The sequence below is a fragment of the Rana temporaria genome, chromosome 1 (genome assembly GCF_905171775.1).
Source record: "Rana temporaria chromosome 1, aRanTem1.1, whole genome shotgun sequence".
Classification (NCBI taxonomy): domain Eukaryota; kingdom Metazoa; phylum Chordata; class Amphibia; order Anura; family Ranidae; genus Rana; species Rana temporaria.
In genome coordinates, this window is record NC_053489.1 from 272,409,599 (window position 1) to 272,433,882 (window position 24,284).

Below are 24,284 nucleotides of genomic sequence, written 5' to 3' on the forward strand. Positions count from 1 at the left end.
TCATAGTAACTCATGTATGAATGTCCTGCACTGGTCATAGTAACTCATGTATGAATGTCCTGCACTGGTCATAGTAACTCATGTATGAATGTCCTGCACTGGTCATAGTAACTCATGTATGAATGTCCTGCACTGGTCATAGTAACTCATGTATGAATGTCCTGCACTGGTCATAGTAACTCATGTATGAATGTCCTGCACTGGTCATAGTAACTTATGTATGAATGTCCTGCACTGGTCACGGTCACTGATGAATGAATTTACTGGTCACTGATGAATTAATTTACTGGTCACGGTAACTGATGAATGATTTTACTGGTCACGATCACTGATGAATAAATTTACTGGTCACTGATGAATACATTTACTGGTCACTGATGAATAAATTTACTGGTCACTGATGAATGATTTTACTAGTCACAGATGAATTTATTTACTTTATATTCTCATGCGTGATTATGTAGACAGGGCCGGGGGCCCCAGTGCACTGTATTGCCCAGGGGCCTATAATGCTCTTAAGATGGCACTGACTTGACTTGCCCCCTGTGTTGCAATGCCTGCCTGTGTAAATGTATGTTGCTATGCCGATCCGGCCGGCGTGGCGACGGCCTCTCCCACAGGTGCGTGGCGTGCAGTGTCTGAGACGAGAGAGACTATGCTGCCAGTGCCTGCCCTGGGCCTATCGCTGAAGAACCACAGGTAACAGCAGCAGTAGTGCGTGCCACATAAACTGTTACACACACATACCGGTATATTTTTCCAGCAATAGCTCAGCTCAGGCAGCTGTCCAACTTTACAAGCAGCAAATTGCAATATATAATCTGGCACAGTGGTGTGGCACAGGCTGTGCTACACCAATGCGCCAGTTAGGAGGAGAATATTATATATTGCAATTTGCTGCTTGTAAAGTTGGACAGCTGAGCTGAGCTATTGCTGGAAAAATATATGTGTGTGTAACAGTTTGTTATATAATCTTCCGACTTCTTCACTTTCTATGGAACTGGAAGTTATTCAGTCTCTCACTCTCAGCCATACCAGTCCATTATGCCCAGCAGCCCATATAAATATAGCCTAGTTAGAGAATGTACATCTTTTTGTATTGCAATGTATTGCAATACATCTGCGTTGTGGGCGGCCATATTTTGATGAAAACAACCTATACAGTAACCCTGCATTCTGAGCGTAACACACTCCTGATCCCTGCATTCTGAGCGCAACTCACTCCTGATCCCTGTATTCTGAGCGCAACTCACTCCTGATCCCTGCATTCTGAGCGCAACTCACTCCTGATCCCTGCATTCTGAGCGCAACTCACTCCTGATCCCTGCATTGTGAGCGCAACTCACTCCTGATCCCTGCATTCTGAGCGCAACTCACTCCTGATCCCTGCATTCTGAGCGCAGCACACTCCTGATTCCTGCATTCTGAGTGTAACTCACTCCTGATCCCTGCATTCTGAGCGCAGCACACTCCTGATTCCTGCATTCTGAGTGTAACTCACTCCTGATCCCTGCATTCTGAGTGTAACTCACTCCTGATCCCTGCATTCTGAGCGCAGCACACTCCTGATCCCTGCATTCTGAGTGTAACTCACTCCTGATCCCTGCATTCTGAGTGTAACTCACTCCTGATCCCTGCATTCTGAGTGTAACTCACTCCTGATCCCTGCATTGTGAGCGCAACTCACTCCTGATCCCTGCATTCTGAGTGTAACTCACTCCTGATCCCTGCATTCTGAGTGTAACTCACTCCTGATCCTTGCATTCTGAGTGCAGCACACTCCTGATCCCTGCATTCTGAGTGTAACTCACTCCTGATCCCTGCATTCTGAGCACAGCGCACTCCTGATCCCTGCATTCTGAGCACAGCGCACTCCTGATCCCTGCATTCTGAGTGTAACTCACTCCTGATCCCTGCATTATGAGTGTAACTCACTCCTGATCCCTGCATTCTGAGCACAGCGCACTCCTGATCCCTGCATTCTGAGCACAGCGCACTCCTGATCCCTGCATTCTGAGCACAGCGCACTCCTGATCCCTGCATTCTGAGCACAATGCACCCCTGATCACCTGCATTCTTTGTTACCAAAAAAAATATAACCTGATTAATAAATATAATAAACTATGGCCTGCTCTAAGGGGGGTTCTATGGTGACCCTGCTCTAAAGGAGGATCTACTGGTATGGGGACCCTGGCCTGCTGTAAAGGGGGGTCATGTTGGCTAAATCCTTGAAATCCTTGGCTTGATCCTTCTATTAAGCTTTATGCCTGCGCTTTATGCGATAATGACTAAGCCCCTCTTCTTTATGACATTGTCAAAAAGGGACCGAGCATTGATGACTTTAAAATGATGCCCCCCCCCCCCCCTGAAAAAAGTTCAGCGGACGCCCATGGGTATACCTGTTATTTACTGTTTGCACAATGATTGCATGATTCCAACCAGCTATTGAAAAACAAAGGAAGAAGATAGAAGAATTGTCAAAGCTTAGGGATCTTGAACACAGGTATAATAAAAGCCTTCGGGTGTGACAACCAGTTGCTCCACTTAATAAAAAATTGTTTATAAGCATTTTTCCTTTGGGCTAATGTTTGCTAGTATTAGCATTGTTAGTTGTCTATGGAATACTTCAGAGAGGTTTGGGGCCTCAGTACACATCCATTTGTTATTAAGTGTCAGTCTAGCAGCAAATAATATATGGGCCACGATAGCTCTATACAGGCATACCCCACTTTTAAGTACACAGTGGGACCAGAGCATGTATGTAAAACGAAAATGTACTTAAAGTGAAACAATACTTTTTTTCACTTTGAGGGTGTAGTGGGGGGTCAGGGGCTGTAGTGGGGGTGTCAGGAGCTGTAGTTGAGGTCTCAGGGGCTGTAGTGGGGGTATCAGGTGCACACTGAAACAAGGCGGGCTATGCTTTCGGAGCTTCAGCTCCTTCTACTGCGGCTGCAAAATGTCTGTACAGTACTTGTAAGGCATTTTACATACACTCGTGGGTATGTCCTTACTCGCGAGTGTATGTAAAGTGAGTGTACTTAAAGCGGGGTATGCCTGTATTCAGGAGGGTACACATTAATTCCTATATAGAACTGGGTCAGTTGAGGTCAGGTTGACATTAATTCACAGTACATGTCAAATCAGATCATGGTTTAAACACTCCAAAGACTTCTAAGGCTCTTGCAGCCACATCTTAAAGGCTAAGTTCGCCTTTTTTTTTTCTAAATTCCAGCCACCCTATGTACCAATATAGCACAATTGTACTTTTTTTGCAAAAATAAAACAACTTTCCATTTATTCTAAACATGTTTACCCTACTGTCTTCATAGCTGTTTAAAAACACTACTTGATTACTTCTGCCTTACTTCCTGGACAGACTATAGGTCATGACAAGGGAAGGAGTTGATCTCCTTAGCACACATCCTGCATCATCTACCCCCAGCTGGTCAACTCCTTCCTGTGTCATGGCCTAAAGTCTGTCCAGGAAGTAAGGCAAAAGTAATAGATAAATGTTTTTAAACAGCCATGAAGACAGTGAGGTGAGCATGTATAGAATAAATGGAAAGCTGTTCTAATTTTGCAAAATAATTACAATATTGCTATATTGGTACATAGGGGGGCTGGAATTTAGAAAAAATAATAAATGGTGAACTTAGCCTTTAAGGTATTTTGAAGCTGTTGAAGGGGTTGTAAAGGTTTGGTTTTTATTTTCTAAATAGGTTCCTTTAAGCTAGTACATTGTTGGTTCACTTACCTTTTCCTTCCATTTGCCTTCTAAATGTTTTTTTTTTCTTTGTCTGAATTTCTCACTTCCTGTTCCTCCTCAGTAAGCTCTTCTGGCTTACTAACCCCCAGCCAGAACAGCTCGGATGATGGTGTCAAGTTTACTGAGGAGAAACAGGAAGTGAGAAATTCAGACAAAGAAAAAAAATACATTTAAAAGGGAAATGGAAGGAAAAGGTAAGTGAACCAACAATGCACTAGCGTAAAGGAACCTATTTAGAAAATAAAAAACAAACCTTTGCAACTCCTTTAATGTATGTTCAGACATCTCTAGGTATCTATCCTTTATACCCATAGCAGCTTTTCTGCTTTTATTCTACAGAGTCTTAAGACACAAGTACTGTAATTGCGAAAATTTAAGTATTAGCATGTATTGCTGTATTTCTGTCAAAAGAACTATAAGGGCCAGATTCACAAAAGAGATACGACGGCGTATCTCCTGATACGCCGTCGTATCTCTGAGATACAACGGCGTATCTCCTGATACGCCGTCGTATCTCTGAGATACGATTGTCGTATCTATGCGCCTGATTCATAGAATCAGGTTACGCATAGATAACCCTAAGATCCGACAGGTGTAATTGACTTACACCGTCGGATCTTAGGCTGCAATTCGAGGCCGGCCGCTAGGTGGCGATTCCATTGCGGTCGGCGTAGAATATGCAAATGACTAGTTACGCCGATTCACGAACGTCGGCTTTGCCCGTCGCTCTAAATTTACGTTGTTTCCGTAGAGATACGCGGCATAAAACTAAGGGTGCCCTCTAGGTGGCCTAGCCAATGTTAAGTATGGCCGTCGTTCCCGTGTCAAAATTTGAAAATTCACGTCGTTTGCGTAAGTCGTCCGTGAATGGCGCTGGACGCCATTTACGTTAACGTCGAAACCAATGACGTCCTTGCGACGTCATTTAGCGCAATGCACGTCGGGTAATTTTACGGACAGAGCATGCGCAGTACATTCTGCGCGGGAACGCGCCTAATTTAAATGGTGCACGCTCCATTTGAATTAGGCGGGCTTGCGCCGAGTGGATTTACGCTACGCCGCCGCAAATTTACAGGTAAGTGCTTTGTGAATCAGGCACTTACGCTGTTAACTTGTGGAGGTGTAACGTAAATGGGATACGTTACGCCGCCGCTAAGACTCCTCCATAGTGCAACACACCTTCTCAGAGTTGACAGATTATTCCATAAGGAAAGTCAGGTACGACAGAGCCTTTTTAATGCCTAAAGGAGAAGTTAATAGCTTGATATGTCTTTCTGTTGTTGTATTTGGATTAACCTTCGCATTTTAGTGTGATTTCACCAGGTTGAATCTTTTTGAAACAAAAATGCATTGACCTTTAAGTCATAGTCAGCAGGCATAGACTGGCCAATAATAGAAGGGATTGGATTAGCCAAACACTTCACTATAAAAGTAGCCATACTGTCAATGTATGTTCAAACTTCTAGGCAAAGTATAAGGAAATCTGACAATATGTATAGGAAGAGACTAGAAAGAACTGTACTTAACTGTGTTATTCTATGCTGTGGAATGAAGCAGTGGGCTACATTGTCTTGTGTCCTCTCCCTTTGTTTACAAATGTATTCACATAACTTCCTGTTAGGATTACTGTCTCCCAATGCTATTTCTTTGGCAATAACCTCCTAGCTGCCCCACAGGGGGGCACAATTTCTCTCTAAAATTCGACTCCTATTGACTTCAGTGGGATTCGCAGTGGAATTCACACATTTTTTGTACAAATCCCTTGGCAAATCAAACCTTTACCCCTCGTTTACATAACTATGCATCTGAATTGTGCACTGTAATATACTGTATTAGCCCTGGCTACATACAGTATGCAGCACTGTTTTTTTTTAGTTGTACGGCCGACTTCCCATCTGCTACAAGAACAAATTAAGAAAAGGCAGAGTGTTTGTGTGCCATTAAGGAGAAGACTTGCATTTTTTTTTTCCACCTCAGAGAACTCCATCCGGAGACCCAATCAATTTAGCGTTCATTCGCTGTCTCCATCCAAGTTCACATCATAGTAGGAAGTTGCTATGTAGCTTTGTTTACTACGTGCAGGGCCGTCTTTACCGCAGGGCAAATGGGGCAGGTGCCCTGGGCCCTGTCACTGTTGGGGGCCCAAAGCAACCCCCTTTAAAAAAAAAAAAAAAAAAAAAATTTTTTTTTTTTTTTTTTTTTTTTTTTAGGGGTCCGGAGGCCCCCAGGGGCCCGGAGGACCCCAGGGCCCCAGATGGCAACCCCGACTTTTTTTTACTTTTTTTTTAAATAATAAAAAAAAATTATATATTTTTATTAAAGGGACAATTTTTTAATATATTTTTATTTTATTTTTTATTAAAGGGCCAATTTTTTTTAGAGGTCTGGGGGTCCCCAGGGGCCCATAGTTCCCCAGGGCCCCGGATAAAAACCCCCTTTTTTTAATAAAAAAAAATCGTTATATATATATATATATATATATATATATATATATATATATATAATATATATATATATATTTATTATTATTATTATTATTATAGGACCCAGAGGTCCCCAGGGCCCCGGATGGCAACCCCCCTTTTTTTTTATAAAAAATATTTTTTTTATATATTTTATTTCTTTATATATATATATATTTGTTTTATTTATTTTTAATTTAAGGGCCCAGAGGTCCCCAGGGCCCTGGATGGCAACCCCCCCTTTTTTTTTTATAAATGTTTCTTTATATATATTTTTTATTAAAGGGCCCAGAGGTCCCGGATGGCAACCCCCTTTTTTTGTAATTTATTTTTATTAAAAAAAAAATATTAAAGGGCCCAGAGGTCCCCAGGGCCCCAGATGGCAACCCCCTTTTTAAAATATATTTTATATATATATATTTTATTTCTTTTTATTAAAGGGCCCAGAGGTCCCCAGATGGCTACACCCCTTTTTTATATATATATTTTTCTTTATTTCTTTCTTTATTTCTTTTTTTGTAAAGGGCCCCCGCTTCTAAATTTGCGGCAGCCCCCCCCCTGCTTCTCAATTTCAGGCGGCAGCACCCCCCATCCCGGTTCTCTGCTCCAGGGGGCACATGCCTGAAGCTGTGTAAGTGGCCCCATAATTCCTGATGGTGGCCCTGCCTCCCGTTAAGCCCCTGTGCTGCCCACAAATCAGGCTGAAAATCATCAGCGGCATGCAGCCAGTGACAGTACTGCTTCCCTTCCCAGTGTTTTAAAATGTACAGCACCCCTGACTTCCCTTTAGACGCGCACTTCTCCCTTCCTGCCACTGGGTGCTGCTTGTATATAAAAGTGAATTAGAATGTGATTTTATAACATCCCCAGTTTGCTCTTCCTGAGGCTGACTTCTTTATGTCCTGCTCCTCAAGGCATGTCACTGTTTGCTAATCTATATTGTAAATTGAAGTTTTCTGTAGAGTGTGCCCAAAGTCTTTATAATATTTGATGATTCACTGCAGGTCTGGTCAGTGTTTTAAAAAGTTCCTCTATTTTACACATGGCATGGCATGGGGTCACAGCACCGTCTGTCCATTCTGCTTTAGCACCATGGGACCCCATGCCATGCCATGTGTAAAATAGAGGAACTCTTTAAATCACAGACCAGACCTGCAGTCCAGGCTGATTAAAGCCTCAGAGTACATGACATTACTGTCTGTATTTAACTGCTTGATGGGCTTATTTTGGGCCTGGCTGGTTCACATGTATGTGTTTTGGCGGCCCACATTTGCGCAGGCACAGCAGCCCATTCATTTGAATGGGCCGCCATGCCTGCGTTTCCTGCAAAGAAAAGCGCATGCCTCATGTAATAGGCTGCGCACACGGCACGCCTATGCCCATCAAGCACTGAAATACAGCACTGTCTGTCCATTCTGCTGTCTGCTGTGACTTATCTGCAGTTCCCGCACTGTCAAACTTGCTGCATTTTTAGATGTTTAGGTCAGGCTTTTAAAAACACAGTGCGTTTGTGTGTGCAAGAACTGCAGGTAAGTAGCATGGTGCAAAAGCAGAATGGATTTCAAGGCAACTGTATTTTTAAAATGCTGAATGCACCTTTTTTCTGCAGGAAACAAAGGCATGGCAGCCCATTCAAATCAATGGGCTGCTGTACCTGCACAAATAAGGACCGCCAAAACATACATGTGAACCAGCCAGGCCCAAAATAAGCTGGAGGGGGGCCCAAAAAAAATGTTTGCCCTGGGCCCAAACCATATTAAAGACGGCCCTGACTACGTGCATGTGTATAAATATAAAGAGCCCATTACGGCCTCGGAATAAGAATACAGAAATACAAAAAGTGCTAGAATTACCAGGTTTTTAAAGAATTACCCCACCCTAAACCCCCCCCCCCCCACCCACCCACCTCTCTCCGAACATCCATATCTTGTAGTGTCTCCTTTTGCTATTGCCCTTCCTGCTCTATACCATTCTGTCTACATATCTCTGTGACAGCTAATATTTGACCCAATCCTGCCATTTCTGTTTAAATCCCCCTTCTCCTTTCTTCCCCATAAACCTAAGCTGTTCAGTGTAATAAATATCATTTTTTTTACAGAGCCAGTTCCTCACCGTTGGGCAATCAGGATTCTTCCACTGTCTGGGGATCAAACATGTCGCTGCATTTAGGATATGGGGAAGCAAGGTTCTCATATACTGTTCAATAGGCATTTTTGTCCCGAATATAAGGCTTCCTCTGAAGGACCAAGGTGGAAATCATGATGTCATCTGCTCACCTCCGCCAAAGAGAGGAATAGTATTAGAAGGAAATACTTTTAGGTGACTTTTTAGTCAGCATTTTCTAAGGATTGTACTATGTCAGTGTTCCATGCGATGTAAAAGATAGACACAATGACATTTCTGTAAATATTTCCAAGTGCTGTCATGCAGTAAAAGGCACGTTTGATTCCAACATGCACACTGAGAATAATGTACAGTCAGGGCCGGACTTACCATTGGGCTTGACTGGGCTCAAGCCCAGGGGCCCCACCCAATAGGGGGCCCCCTTTAAAAAAAAAAAAAAAAAAAAATTTTTTTTTTTTTTTTTTTTTTTAGGGGTCCGGAGGTCCCCAGGGGCCCGGAGGCCCCCAGGGCCCTGGACGGCAACCCCCCTTTTTTTTATTTATTTTTTGTAAAAAAAAAAAAAAATTATATATTTTTTATTTTTATATATATAATATATATATATATATATATCTATATATATATATATATATATATATATATATATATATATATATATATATATTTTATTATTATTATTAAAGGGCCCAGGGGTCTCCAGGGCCCCGGACGGCAACCCCCCTTTTTTTTATTTATTTTTTGTAAAAAAATGTTTTTTTATATATTTTTTATTTTTATATATATATATATATATATATATATATATATATATATATATATTATTATTAAAGGGCCCAGGGGTCTCCAGGGCCCCCGGATGGCAACCCACCTTTTTTATTTTTTTATAAAAATATTTTTTTTTTTTATATATATATATATATATATATATATAAAAATTTTTTTTTATTAAAGGGCTCAGAGTTCCCCAGGGCCCCATGTGGCAACCCCCCCCCCCTTTTTTTATTTTTTTTATAAATGTTTATTTTATTTTTTTTGTTTATTTTTTTATTTTTTATTAAAAGGCCCAGAGGTTCCCAGGGGCTCAGAGGTCCCCAGGGCCCCCGGATGGCAACCTCCCTTTTTTAATGTATTTTTTATAAATGTTATTATTATTAAAGGGCCCAGAGGTTTATTTTTTCTTTTTATTAAAAGGCCCAGAGGTCCCCAGGGCCCCGGATGGCTACCCCCCTTTTTATATATATATATATATATATATATATATATATATATATTTGTTTTCTTCTTTATTTCTTCTTTTTTTTGTAAAGGCCCCCCCGCTTCTCAATTTGCGGCAGCCCCCACGCTTCTCAATTTCAGGCGGCAGCACCCCCACCCCCCCCTAGGTTCTCTGCTTCAGGGGGTCCATGCCTTAAGCTGTGCAAGGGGCCCCAAAATTCCCGATGGCGGCCCTGCGCATACCTCCCAACACGCACGGATTCTGTGGGACTTTCCCGCACAGACAGCTTCTTCCCGCAGTCCCGCAAAAGGGTTAATTTTCCCGCACTGCAAGAGGAGGCAGCACGGAAGCAGGAGGAACCAGAGTGGTGTGTGGAGGACTGCTGAAGGGAAGAAAGCCGACAGCCGGGCTAATGACAGTCTGTGGCCCCGGCTGTTGGCACAGGTGCAACAACTGCAAAATCCCCCCCCCGCTCAACAACTTTAATGCGGCCCCCCCGCTCAACAACTTCAATTCGCCCCCCCCCCGCTCAACAACTTCGATCCCCCCCCAATTCTCGGCTCCAGGGGGCCCCTTCAACACTCAAGCCCAGGGGCCCCCACCACCCTAAGTCCTGCCCTGTGTACAGTATGTATATACAGTGTGTGTATATATAAATATAGATATATATACCGTACATTGTGTATATATACACAGAATATGATGTTTTTTTGCTCCTTATATTATTCTTTATTTTATTTTTTAATGAGGAACTTGAAAATTATATTTGCTGAGTTTCTTAATTGTTCTTAATGTGCAAGGAGTGCATTACAAGTCCATGAGAAAGGTAGCCAGTTTAAATAAAATTAGCAAACACCTTCAATAGGACATTGGGGTAAGTAATGGTACACTCAGTAAAATTCATTATAAAATACCAGGACAAAAAGACAAAGGACAGGTCATAAAGGACATCAAGGGAATGGTTCTGTATAGCCATCTAATGAAATTTATTTAAAATGATCAAACAGGTAGTTTACATGGTCTACTTTCAGAATGTAAAACAATACCGTGAAACAAAGGATACAGGGCTACAAGGGTACTAAGGAGGAACCTGGTTATAAATACACACTAGCCTATATTAGTCTTTGTCAACACAGGCTGCTATATGACACATTTTAGGGTATCCCTCCTTACATTTGCCAAAACTCATCTAGCAAAAACACCTCCTCTCTGCTACAATTTTTTCCCACTCCTTCCTTTTTACAAAGTTCTGCAATATTACAAATTTCATTGTGAAAATATATGTCATCCCTGTGCTAAATATAACTGCTCCTCGCCTCTAACCTTTTTCTACCATAATTAATTTTGAAACTCTTTTTGATAATCTACATCAGGGCTGTTTGAAGGAATTTGGGGGCCCCAAGCAAAATGGGGGCCCCCAAGCACCCCCCCCCCCGCACGCAAAGCCTACGTTAGCGCTACACTAAGTTTTACACCCATGTTCTTACTCCACCCCCCCCTCCCTAGTCCCTATGTTTTTCTATTCTCACATCCCCTTCTTCCCTGTAGGCTGTCGCTGTAGCGTGGCCGAGCTCCTCTTCCTCCTGTCAGTCAGGTGTTCTATCATTATGGGTCCCCAGTTCCCAATCAGATAGTGCCCGGGCTGGGCCGAGTACCGTGTGGTACAGGAGATTCAGTTTCCTGTGTTCCTGGCTGGACTGAAAGGAAGTGAGCACTCAGTGTGCACTTCCTGTCAGTCCGGCCGGGAACAGGAAACTGAATCTCCTGTACCACGCGCGGTACCCGACTGGACTGACAGGACTCCAGGAGGAAGGAAGAGGAGCTTGGCCACGCTACAGCCTGGGAAGGAGAAGTTGGGGGTCCCAGGTCAGCTCGGGGCCCCAAGCAATTGTTTGTTTTGCCTGTCCTGTAGCGACGGGCCTGATCTACATACCTCCTTCCTAAACATAATTTATTATGCTCCATGCTGCCTGGATCAGGTTTTTTTTTTCCTAAAAGCCTTAATACTCCCTGCTTCTCACCTTATTCTCTGAGTCCAACTCATGGACACACAAGAAAGCATTACAACACTGCAGCTGAAGTGATAAAGCATTGTCACCCTAGGGAAGAAAGTGTACAATGTAGGGGTGTACCTACAGAAGTCACAAGTGCGAACGGACCCCATGCTGCAGGGGGCCTGTGAGACTCTCCTGTATACCAGGATAGGAGGAGCATCTCTCCAGTGTCCTCTTGCAGCCACCTAATGCCTGCAGGAGGGAAAGGAGAAGAAGCAGACATTCAGTGGCTGCACAAGGAAAATTGAGAAATCAGTTCTTCAGTATACCCCCTGCTGCTCCTTTTATCCAGCTTCTTTCTGCTGCCCCCGTGTGCTCGCCAGCCCTCCTATGCTCTTTCCCAGTCCTGTGCTTTCTCCTGCACCTCGCCCGTCCCGGGAATCTGTCTGGATGGAGAGCAGAGAAGGGGCCAGTAAATGTGTCATTTACCAGCCCCCTCCTTTTCTGAATGGAGAGTCAGTGATCCATACCAATCACTGACTCTGTCCATTCATAACTGAAACATAGTAAACAGCTGCGCTGAATAAATGGACAGGAATAGCTCTGAGGCTGCAGAGAAGAAAGAATCTCCTTTCTCTGTCTCAAAGGTGAAACATCAGAGGTCTGTTTAGACCCTTGATATCTCACCAAAGATCACAACAGGGCTCCTAAAATATATATATATATATATATATATATATATATATATATATATATATATATATATATATATATATATATATATATATATATATATATATATATATATATATATTTTTTTTTTTTTTTTTAAAAACAATGAAAAAAAATTGTATAAAAATTAATAAAATAACAAAAATAAAAAACTACTGACACCAGTGGCAAAACTAGCAGGGTCACAAAGGTTACACTTGTGACCAGACCCTGGTGTTGTGCAACCAGTCTCTGAGGCAAGGGCCCCAGTCAGGTGTCGGGGGGCCCTTCATGGTTGGGGTGCAGGAATAATTTTCTTTAAACAGACATTGGTCCAGCTAGGTTGCATCTTATCCTCACTCAACAACTCCACCATTCAGGGAATTACTTTTTTTTTGATAAATACATGGCATTCTCTCATTAAACAAAGCGCAAAGGAAGGACAGATGAGGTAACAATCGTTACCTCATTTGATCCAATAAGGTCTTGTATTAAAATAGTGAAAGTGATTCTGCGCAACGTATCTCACATTGCTGTGACACATAAATATAAACACAAATAAAAAATGTGAAATAACAATGAATTAGATAAATAAAAATATATACTGAATAGTCCGTGTATACAAGTGGTATAAGAGAGCTAGTCCTGCTCAAATAGTGTAACAGAATAAAGGTGCAAACCAAAATCCTAATAAAGAACCAAACAAATGGTAAATAAAAGTGATGTGGAAAAGAACCAGAACGAGTCCTTCAGTGAAAAAAATCAAATACAAATCAAATTTGTATAAAAGCTGCCAGATGATCCGATCAATATGCTGAATCAGGTGTAGAATAAGTGACTAGCAGATGAAGATCGAATCCTTCACTAGGCTCACAAGCCTCTTACCTCTAGGTAGATATAGATGAGCATCGAATCTCTCACACCGTGGCAATCCTTTAAGGGTAATCCCTGTCCTTTCTCCCCTTGAGCTGGCACCACGTCTTTACGATAAATCCGTATAATACTCCGCCCAAATAAATAAAATGGAGAGAGGGAACAGAAAAGGAACCTCCGATAGTGAAGCACAGTAAACCAGGTTGTAATTTATTCAATGAAAAAACCTGTGCTTACATTTAAAAAGTTACAAATGTGCAGCAATTTTAAAATGAGCGGCGTTCACAGCGCCGGCTTACGTCACTCCAGGTGTACGCCAATCCCTACGCGTTACGACACGACGTCACGTGTCTTCATCTGGGGCCTCAGATGAAGACACGTGACGTTGTGTCGTAACGCGTAGGGATTGGCGTACACCTGGAGTGACGTAAGCCGGCGCTGTGAACGCCGCTCATTTTAAAATTGCTGCACATTTGTAACTTTTTAAATGTAAGCACAGGTTTTTTCATTGAATAAATTACAACCTGGTTTACTGTGCTTCACTATCGGAGGTTCCTTTTCTGTTCCCTCTCTCCATTTTATTTATTTGGGCGGAGTATTATACGGATTTATCGTAAAGACGTGGTGCCAGCTCAAGGGGAGAAAGGACAGGGATTACCCTTAAAGGATTGCCACAGTGTGAGAGATTCGATGCTCATCTATATCTACCTAGAGGTAAGAGGCTTGTGAGCCTAGTGAAGGATTCGATCTTCATCTGCTAGTCACTTATTCTACACCTGATTCAGCATATTGATCGGATCATCTGGCAGCTTTTATACAAATTTGATTTGTATTTGATTTTTTTCACTGAAGGACTCGTTCTGGTTCTTTTCCACATCACTTTTATTTACCATTTGTTTGGTTCTTTATTAGGATTTTGGTTTGCACCTTTATTCTGTTACACTATTTGAGCAGGACTAGCTCTCTTATACCACTTGTATACACGGACTATTCAGTATATATTTTTATTTATCTAATTCATTGTTATTTCACATTTTTTATTTGTGTTTATATTTATGTGTCACAGCAATGTGAGATACGTTGCGCAGAATCACTTTCACTATTTTATTCCTATTTTTGTGTTTGGTAAAACACTGCTAGATTTTGCTGCACTGTATATAATTTGTTGAGGTGTTTTTATTTTAAGGATCTATAGTAGCGCGGAAGCACTTGTCACTTTAAGGTCTTGTATTGATTGAGAATAATATAAGACAATCTCTGAATTAAGGATATATTTAATGAGTGACCCCCACTCCCCCTTCTCGTGTTAGTATTCAGAAGACAATTTACTCAAGCAGTACCAGAAGAGACCAGCACCGATTGTATGCGGCACAGGCTATTACAATGAAGGATTAAATGTAACCAAGCACCGATGTAAGTTTAAAAAGTTTATTCTTGGAGGTTAGCTTTAACTGAAAGCAGGAAATGCTTTGTCCAGAAGTGTGAGCATCTAAACAATAAAACCTATATGAGCTTTTTTGACATCACATTCCAAAACCATGGTCATTAAAACGGAAGTTGTCCCCCCGTCCTTTGAGACAGTCTTTGACATTCTCCACTATCTAGGAAGGCTTTTCACAAAAGATTTTGGAGCGTGCCTGTGGGAATTTGTGACAATTCAGCCAAAGGTTGTAGTCAGGTACTGAGGTTATCTAAGAAGACCTGGCTCTTAATGAGTGTGATAATTCATTACAAAGGTATACAGTAGGGTTGAGTTCAGGACTTTATTTAGGTCATTTGAGTTCCTCCACATCAAATTTGTTGAGCCATGTCTTTATGGACTTAATTTTGCGCTGTATCAAAAAGGGGCCTTCCCCAAACCAATACCATATGGTTGAAAGCGCACAGCGGTCTAAAAGCCTTTGTACTGTATGCTGTAGCATAACCAGTACTCCTTATTTAAAAATAAACAAAATTCAGTTAAAGCAGAGGTCCACACAAAAATGGAACATCCGCTGTCCGGGTCCCCCCCCCCCTGTCTGGTGTCACATTTGGCACCTTTCAGAGGGGAGGGGGTGCAGATACCTATTTAAGACAGGTATTTGCACCCACTTCTGGGCATAGATGCACATGCGCAGTAGGGAACCAGGAAGTGAAGCCGAAAGGCTTCATTTCCTGATTCCCTTATCGCAAATGGCAGCGGCAGCACCCGAGAGCCGCTAGACAGGTAAGTGTCCTTATTTTAAAAGTCAGCAGCTGAAGTATTTGTAGCTCGTGGTCAATGTATTATGAGTAAGGTAAATTAAAGACAAACCTAGTGTTGCTATGAGGGACATTGTAAAACTGCTAGAAGGGGAAAGTGATAGTCATAGGAAATCTAGGAATAAATTTGGCCTAATTAGAAAGGATTAAGAAGGATTAGGAATAGTTATATAAAAGGGATGACTCAAAATTAATGTTATTCTGTTCTGTAGCGTATGGATAAGATATCAGCACTTCTATCACTATGAACAAATAAGCCCATTCACACCTATGCATTTTAATACAAACCTTTTAATGCTTGTCAGCACATGCAGAGGTTTTCAATTGTTTATAATGGTGCTGGTTCACATCTATGACATGTGTATGTGTTGACATGCATTTGCAAAAAAAAAGTTTGTCTATTTTTCTATTTGTTAAAGTGCACTATTAGGGTTTTTATAGGGACATCAGCATATAACAATGCACCTGTACAAAGCAGTAAAAAATGCATGAAAACAGAGATTCGTAAGTGTAAAGCCAGCCATAGTGTTTTTGCTATTTTGTTTTTAAAGTCAGACTAATGTTACTTGGCCTATTCACATGTGCTTTAATGCATCTAGGCAGGTTAGCCCTTGCTTTTGAACATAGCTGTGTATCAGTGGCAGCTGGTGCTCAACATTTTTGGGGGGGCACAAAGAAACAAAGAAAAAAAACAATTTCAGCCTCACTGTGCCCATCAAACGCAGCTACTGTGCCTGTCAAACACAGCCACTGTGCCCATCAAACGCAGCCACTGTGCCTATCAAATGCAGCCACTGTGCCCATCAATTGTCACCACTGTGCCATGCCATCAATTGTCGCCACTGTGCCATCAATTGTCGCCACTGTTCCATCAATTGTCGCCACTGTGCCATGCTATCAAATGCAGCCACTGTGCCATGCCATCAAACGCAGCCACTGTGCCATCATTTGTTACCACTGTGCGATCAATTGTCACTACTGTGCCCATCAATTGTCACCACCGTGCCCATCAATTGTCACCACCGTGCCCATCAATTAGCGCCACTGTGCCCATAAATTGGTGCCACTGTGCCCATAAATTGGTGCCACTGTGCCCATAAATTGGCGCCACTGTGTCCTGTTAAATGCTGCCACTGTGCCCTGTAAAATGCCCCCCCCCCCCCCCCCGCCCGGAACTTACCTTTCTGTGGTCAGCCATCCTGCTTTCACCGTTCCTCAATGTCTTCTCCCGCCCTCGATGACGCTTCAGCCAATCAGGTTACCGGTAACCAGAACCGGTGAACCTGATTGGCTGAGATGCCTGTCAGTGTTAGCCAGGGAACGCACCCCCATGCTATGTTAATAATGGACATAACAATAAATGAAAAACAGCTTGTAGAGGTGTGAATCCTGCTTTTAGGCCATATTCACATTGCACCTGCATTATAGCATCCAATAATGCACAGATGTGAGCAACTGTATGTATGATGCTCTGCTTTGAAAAAATGGCAGGCCTGTATTACCTGTGTTGTCGTGCATTGACAACTGATTACAAAAATTGTGTTTTCTGCATTTTGCAGATAGAGAAAAGGGTGCCAATAATGGCCCGAAAACGCATGTGATGTTGGCACGATTGTACCACGATTTTACTGTGCTTATGGTGTCAAGAGATTAAAAAAATGCATAAAAATGCATAAAAAACATAACACAGGTGTGTTATTGTTGCATTCTTGCATCAAGCAAGATTGTTAAGACCACAATGGAAACACAATGGACCAGTGTGAAGACATACATATAAATTTAAAGGGAAGGCATCTTGAGCTCTTATTGCGCTAAAGGTGGCTGACAATAAATTAATATTTATTTCAATTTATGACATTAAAAGAGAAATATGTTTTTTTTTTTCTATTTATACTTAACTAGGTGGATGCAACATCAGACTATGCTGCAGCTGTCCCCCGGCATCTCTGCACTGAGAACCGAGCCACCGAAACACCAACGATAGCTTGGTTCGCAACTCCTCCTCGAGAGAGCTGCTGACTATAAGTCACATGAAATACTTATAGGTCACTGAAAGTTCAACATGGCTCCTCATAGCAAAGAACTCCCTGAGGATCTGAAAAAAAAGAATTGTTGCTCTACACAAAGATGGCCTAGGCTATAAGAAGATTGCCAAGACCCTGAAACTGATCTGCAGTACGGTGGCCAAGACCATACAGCAGTTTAACAGGACAGGTTCCACTCAGAACAGGCCTCGCTATGGACGACGAAAGAAGTTGAGTGCACGTGCTCAGTGTCATATGCAGAGATTGCCTTTGGTGAAATAGACGTATCAGTGCTGCCAGCATTGCTGCAGAGGTTGAAGGGGTGGGGGGGGTCAGCCTGTCAGTGCTCAGACCATACGCCGCACACTACATCAAATTGGCCTGCATAGCTGTCATCCCAGAAAGAAGCCTCTTCTAAAGATGATGCACAAGAAAGCCCAAAAACTGTTTGCTGAAGACAAGCAGACTAAGGACATGGAATACTGGAACCATGTCCTGTGGTCTGATGAGACCAAATAAACTTGTTTGGTTCAGATGGTGTCAAGCGTGTGTGGCGGCAACCAGGTGAGGAGTACAAAGACAAGTGTGTCTTGTCTACAGTCAAGCATGGTGGTGGGAGTGTCATGGTCTGGGGCTGCATGAGTGCTGCTGGCACTGGGGAGCTACAGTTTATTGAGGGAACCATGAATGCCAACATATACTGTGACATACTGAAGCAGAGCATGGTCCCCTCCCTTAAGACACTGGGTCGCAGGGCAGTATTCCAACATGATAACTACCCCAAACACACCTCCAAGACGACCACTGCCTTGCTAAAGAAACTGAGGGTAAAGGTGATGGACTGGCCAAGCATGTCTCCAGACCCAAACCCTATTGAGCATCTGTGGGGCATCCTCAAATGGAAGGTGGAGGAGCGCAAGGTCTCTAACATTCACCAGCTCTGTGATGTCATCATGGAGGAGTGGAAGAGGACTACAGTGGCAACCTGTGAAGCTCTGAGGAACTCCATGCCCAAGATGGTTAAGGCAGTGCTGGACAATAATGGTGGCCACTCAAAACATTGACACTTTGGGTCCAATTTGGACATTTTCAATTAGGGGTGCACTCACTTTTGTTGCCAGTAGTTTAGACATTAATGGCTGTGTGTTGAGTTATTTTGAGGGGACAGCAAATTTACAATGTTATACAAGCTGTAAACTACTTTACATTGTAGCAAAGTGTCATTTTTTCAGTGTTGTCACATGAAAAGATATAATAAAATATTTACAAAAATGCGAGCAGTGTACTCACTTTTGTGAGATACTGTATATCCTAATTTTGATGTTTAAAACCCTTTCACACTGGGGCAGCATGTCCGTTAACAGTAAAGTATCGCTCGTTTTAGCGGCACTTTTTGGTTGCTAGAGGTGCGCTTTTAACCCCCGCTAGCAGCCGAAGAAAAGGTTAAAAGCGCCCATGTTCCAGCACTTTGAAAGCCCTTTTCAGGCGCTTCGGAAGGCTTTCACACTGGGGAGACATGAGAGGCGTTTTTCCGGCGCTTTATAGGCACCGGAAAAATCACCCTAGTGTGAAAGGGGTCTTATGGATAGATGCTGGTGGAGGGGGTTGAATCACCAGTGACCTTTTCTACATTTAGGGATTCATAGATAATATTCTGTGTGGTCTGATTACATCATAGTGTGTGTAAACACAAGTGTGTCATTACATTTCCTTATTTGGAAACGTCCAGCCTTGATGAAAACCACTAAGTGATGAAAGTGAGCATTTGCACAAGTTACTTGTAAGCGAAGCTTTTCACTTGTACGTGACAATTGCAATGAATTCCTTCTTACAGCCGAGAAAAGAAATCATGACACATTGGTTCCCATCTTTATATGCAAATGGGCAATTTACATTATTTGTCAATCTGTCTGAGAATGAGCAATTATACTTCTTAATAGGTGGAGCAGGGAAAGAGAATACAAGCTGGGAGTGGTTGCAGGCAGGTAAACCTCTGTCCTCACTTCATGCAACAATCACTTCTTTGCTCTGGACATTTACTTTTCTGTACTGAAAGCTGCTGCCAGAGACATGGAGCTCAATGAGAAAACGTATGCTGGGGGAAATGGCATTAGCAATGTTGCCTTTCAGGTAAGTCAAGCTATACATATATTCTGATTATAGAAAATCAATATATTGTTATTCTATCAAGCTGTAAAAGAATATGCTTTGATTGTATAATATCAAACTAGCAAGTTTAATTAGCTGGATTAAGTATTAAATGTGAATTAAAAGAAAAATGAAGTTACCTTTCTTGTAAATGTACAGGTGTACTAAGCAAGAGAGAAACAGGTGCGTCTGTGTTGTTTTTATGTCAGCAAGCAACACAGTTATAATAAATATAAAGGATACAATAGAGCTGTATAAAATGCCAAAGGCTCTCGTGTTTTCAAGCTGCCAGCTCTTTGTCACGACTTGTACATTCATACGTTTTGCCAAATGGGTCAGCTTACCAAGGAGAGGAGTTGCCTTGCATCCACTAGTAGAGAAGTGTGCACTGTGTGTAATGATGTCACTGTGCCATGTGCTGCTGGAACAGGGAGGGGGTATATTAATTCTGCTACATGCGTCTCAACGCATAAGTGAGAAAAAAGAAATAAATGTTTTCTAAGTATGAACTAAGATTTAAAAGAAAATATTGCAGATAAGGAATAATATACTCTATATTGTACTCCCCCCCCATGTGTGTGTATATATATATATCAGGGCTTTTTTAGGGGGAACTTGGGGGAACTCAGTTCCACCACCTCTGGCTCAGACCCTTTGGTGCTGCTCACCACAATCACTTGTAAACACAGAAGTCTGGTTTCTGTGTTTACAAGTGACAGCTTTGTAACCCCCTGAACTCTGCACTCTGTATGTAAAGCAATTCTGGTATTTAATGCCCCTTTAAGACCCTTCTACTGTTTGTGAAATCTGAACGGGTCGTGGTTGAGTTCCTGCACCTATTTTCTGAGAAAAAAAGCTCTGTGTATATATATATATATATATATATATATATATATATATATATACACACAGGGCCAGATCCACGTACCCGAGCGCATTGTTGCGTCCGGCGTAGCGTATCTCTGATACACTACGCCGCCGTAACTTACAGCGTAATTTCCTGATCCTGAAAATATTTGCGCCGTAAGTATACACGGCGGTGTAGTGTAACTTTGGCGGCGTAAGGGTGCGCAATTCAAATGAATGTGATGGGGGTGTGTTTTATGTAAATACGTCTTGACCCAAAGTAAATTACTTTTTTTTTTAACGGCGCATGCGCCGTCCGTGGGGGTATCCCAGTGCGCATGCTCGAAATTAACCCGCAACAAGCCGTGACATTACGACGTGAACGTCATTCTACGCAAAGCCCTATTCGCGAACGACTTACGCAAACGACGTAAAAAATAAAAAATTTGACACGGGAACGACGGCCATAATTAACATAGGATACGCCTCATATAGCAGGGGTAACTATACGCCGAAAAAAGCCTTACAGAAACGAGGTAAAAAAATGCGCCGGTCGGACGTACGTTCGTGGATCGCTGTATCTAGCTAGTTTGCATACTCGATGCGAAAATCGACGGAAACGCCACCTAGCAGCCAGTGTAAATATGCACCTTAGATCCGTCGGCATACTAAGGCGTACGCCAGTCGGATCTAGCACAGCTTCAGGCGTATCTTGTTTTGTGGATACAAAACAAAGATACGCCAGCGTAAATTCTTTGTGGATCTGCTCCACAGTATATACTCATGTTTGTCTGTTGAAGTTTTGGAGTTTATTGTAGAGTTATTTATTGTTATTTATGTCAGTTTCACATATGCAGACCTGTCAGCATGAAACATTCTATAGGAAACGAGAATACAATTAGAGTGTAGATTTTACAGTGAAGTGTGTATGCATTATCGTTTATATTGTAATATTTAGGTATCGTTACATGAGTTTATCCAATCTTATATATGCAGGCATGTTTGTATGGTACTGATACTGCAAAGTGTCTATTTTTTTTTATAAATGACATTAATATATATGATCCATTTTAATGTGCATTTTTGGATCCCGATTGAAACATTCATATCTTAAAGTAAATATGCATCTGCCAGCATTTTAAGTAAATCCATACCACCATGTCAATAAACATATTAAACTCTCAGTAGGAATTCAATGCAGTCATTGATAGGCTGCTTTGGTGCAATTTTTTTGGTGCCATTTTGGTGCAATTTTTTAAGTTCATTCAGGAAACTAAATCAGCCCGGCCCCTCTTACCCAATTCCACATTACTCATAGTCAGTAAGAAAGCAGACGTAGCAAGAGGGCTGGAACTTGATTTTCTCTACCAAGGCTAATATTTTAAACTTAAAGGGGTTGTAAAAAATGTTTTTTCCTAAATAGCTTCCGTTACCTAGTGCAGTGCAGTCCTCCTTCACTTACCTCATCCTTCCATTTTGCTTTTAAATGTCCTTATTTCTTCTGAGAAATCCTCACTTCCTGTTCTTCTGTCTGTAACTCCACACAGTAATGCAAGGCTTTCTCCCTGGTGTGGAGCGTCGTGCTCGCCCCCTCCCTTGGACAACAGGAGAGTCAGGACGCTCTCTAACACACAGCTCCTTTCTCTATCTGCAATGTAGAGAGTGTCCTGACTCTCCTGTAGTCCAAGGGAGGGGTCGAGCACGACACTCCACACCAGGGAGAAAGCCTCGCATTACTGTGTGGAGTTACAGACAGAAGAACAGGAAGTGAGGATTTCTCAGAAGAAATAAGGACATTTAAAAGCAAAATGGAAGGATGAGGTAAGTGAAGGAGGACTGCACTAAGGTAAAGGAAGCTATTTAGGAAAGAAAAATTGTACCTTTACAACCCCTTTAAAATACCCCAGATTTTTTTTGTAGCAGGTAACTATTTATTAATATTTGCAGGCATCTGTAAGGAGTAGGGTCCTCTGATTCCTCCTGTATTGAATTGAATTGTAACTGTACTGTCTGCCCTCATGTTGTGAAGCGCTGCACAAATTGTTGGCGCTATATAAATCCTGTATAATAATAATAATAATAATAATAATCTGTAGGTGTCAGAGTTAAATTCCTGACTCTGTTCTGAATAGTTACATTTCCCATTTGTATGTGTACACTAATTATTTCTCTGTCTTAACAAATATTCTTGTGTTTTCCAAAAGAATGCCCCTGCAATCTCAATTTCGTGCTATGTAATTTGTGACTCTAAAGCCCTGTACACACGGCCAGGAATCCCGTCTGTTTGAAAACCGTCAGTTTTCCCGACGGGATTCCTGCCAAGCTTGCCTTGAAAAGCCGTGTATACACACAGCCACACAAAAGACCTGTCATTCTTTTGAATGGCAAGAACGCAGTGACGTCAAAGACTACGACGAGCCGCCTAAATTACGTTCTATGCTACCGGTTTATTTCCCCTTCAGGTAAGCATACAGACGACCGTTTTTCTCGGCAGGAAACACTCTGCCGGGAATCCCGATGGGAAAATAGAGAGCAAGTTCTCTATTTTTTTCCTGTCGGGAAAACTGCTAGGGAGCATACACACGGCCGGGATTCCCGGCCAAAAGCTCTCCTGGCAGTTTTCCTGCCGGGAAAACTGGTCATGTGACTTAAGTGACTTTATTACAAAAAAAATAAAGTAGAATCTATCAGCAATGATGCAACTAATGGTAAACTTTAGAGAACAGTAATCGTAAATCAGATATGATTAGTGGGCAGAATGGAAGACGTGCAATGAGCAGTTAGTCAAACATTACAACATGCTTTGTAAATATTAAATTGCAAACCAAAAGATATTGTGAACTTTCACTAACGGAATATGCCCTAAATATAGTGATTCTTGTTTTTAACGATTAGGTTAATTAGTGATCTGCAGAAAAATACAAATATTTTGAATTGCAGCACTCCAGTCACCTCTTCTCAAGAAAGAATTATACACATATACAGTATACGTTGGATCATGTTTATGCTGTATATGGGTAAAGAGATCATTTAGGAAATATTTATTTATGATGAAGGAAATCTACTTTTTGTAATCAGCAGATTGTAGCTAAACAATATGTAGCACTACGCCCGCAGGAGCTGCTGGATTAGATTTGGGCCTGCCGTTACCTTACTGTTCACCAGGGTCTTCGCGTACACACGATCGGTCAAACCGATGAGAACGGTCTGATGGACCATTTTCATCGGACCAAACCGATCGTGTGTAGGCCCCATAGGTTATTTATTAATAGGTTAAAAAAAAGCAATCTTGTTTTAAATTTAACCGATGGATACCCAACCGATAGAAAAAAAACGATCGTTAGTAGGCACGTCCATCAGTTAAAAATCCACGCATGCTCAGAATCAAGTCGACGCATGCTTGGAAGCATTGAACTTTTTTTTCAGCACCTCATTGTGTTTTACGTCACCGCGTTCTGACACGATCGGTTATTTAACCTATGGTGTGTACGCGTGACGGACCATCAGTCAGCTTCATCGGTTAACCTAAGACGACTGTCCTTCAGACCGTTTTCATCGGATGGACTGATCGTGTGTACGAGGCTTTAGGGGTCCTCCTTGAAGAGTTATTACAAATGTCCGCACCAACACTTAGTTTCTTTTCTTCAAGGGTTTTATTAAACAAATTCCATCAGAGGGATGGAGGGTTAGGGGAGATTCAGGTACCTTGCTTTACGGATCACAAGTATGTTCATAGATCCAGAGGACAGATCGTTTCCACGCTGGATTCAGCAACCACCGGATAGGCCTCTCTAACTGACCTAGCAGCCGGTGCGAAGCTCATTCAAAAGTCTCAGCCACAGACTTGATGAGTGCCGTAGAGTCTTTACACAGTCCTCT

The 24,284-nt window shown here is 42.0% G+C and overlaps 1 protein-coding gene across 1 annotated transcript in view; it reads left to right on the plus strand.

Moving 5' to 3' along the window:
• The first annotated feature begins 19,289 nt into the window (after positions 1-19,289).
• SLC28A3 (solute carrier family 28 member 3) overlaps positions 19,290-24,284 on the plus strand; it is a 106,442-nt gene continuing 101,447 nt past the window's right edge. The window contains exon 1 of the mRNA XM_040355523.1: positions 19,290-19,541. Within this exon, the coding sequence (XP_040211457.1) occupies positions 19,482-19,541 (60 nt within the window). The 5' untranslated portion in view covers positions 19,290-19,481. The remainder of the gene's footprint in view (positions 19,542-24,284) is intronic.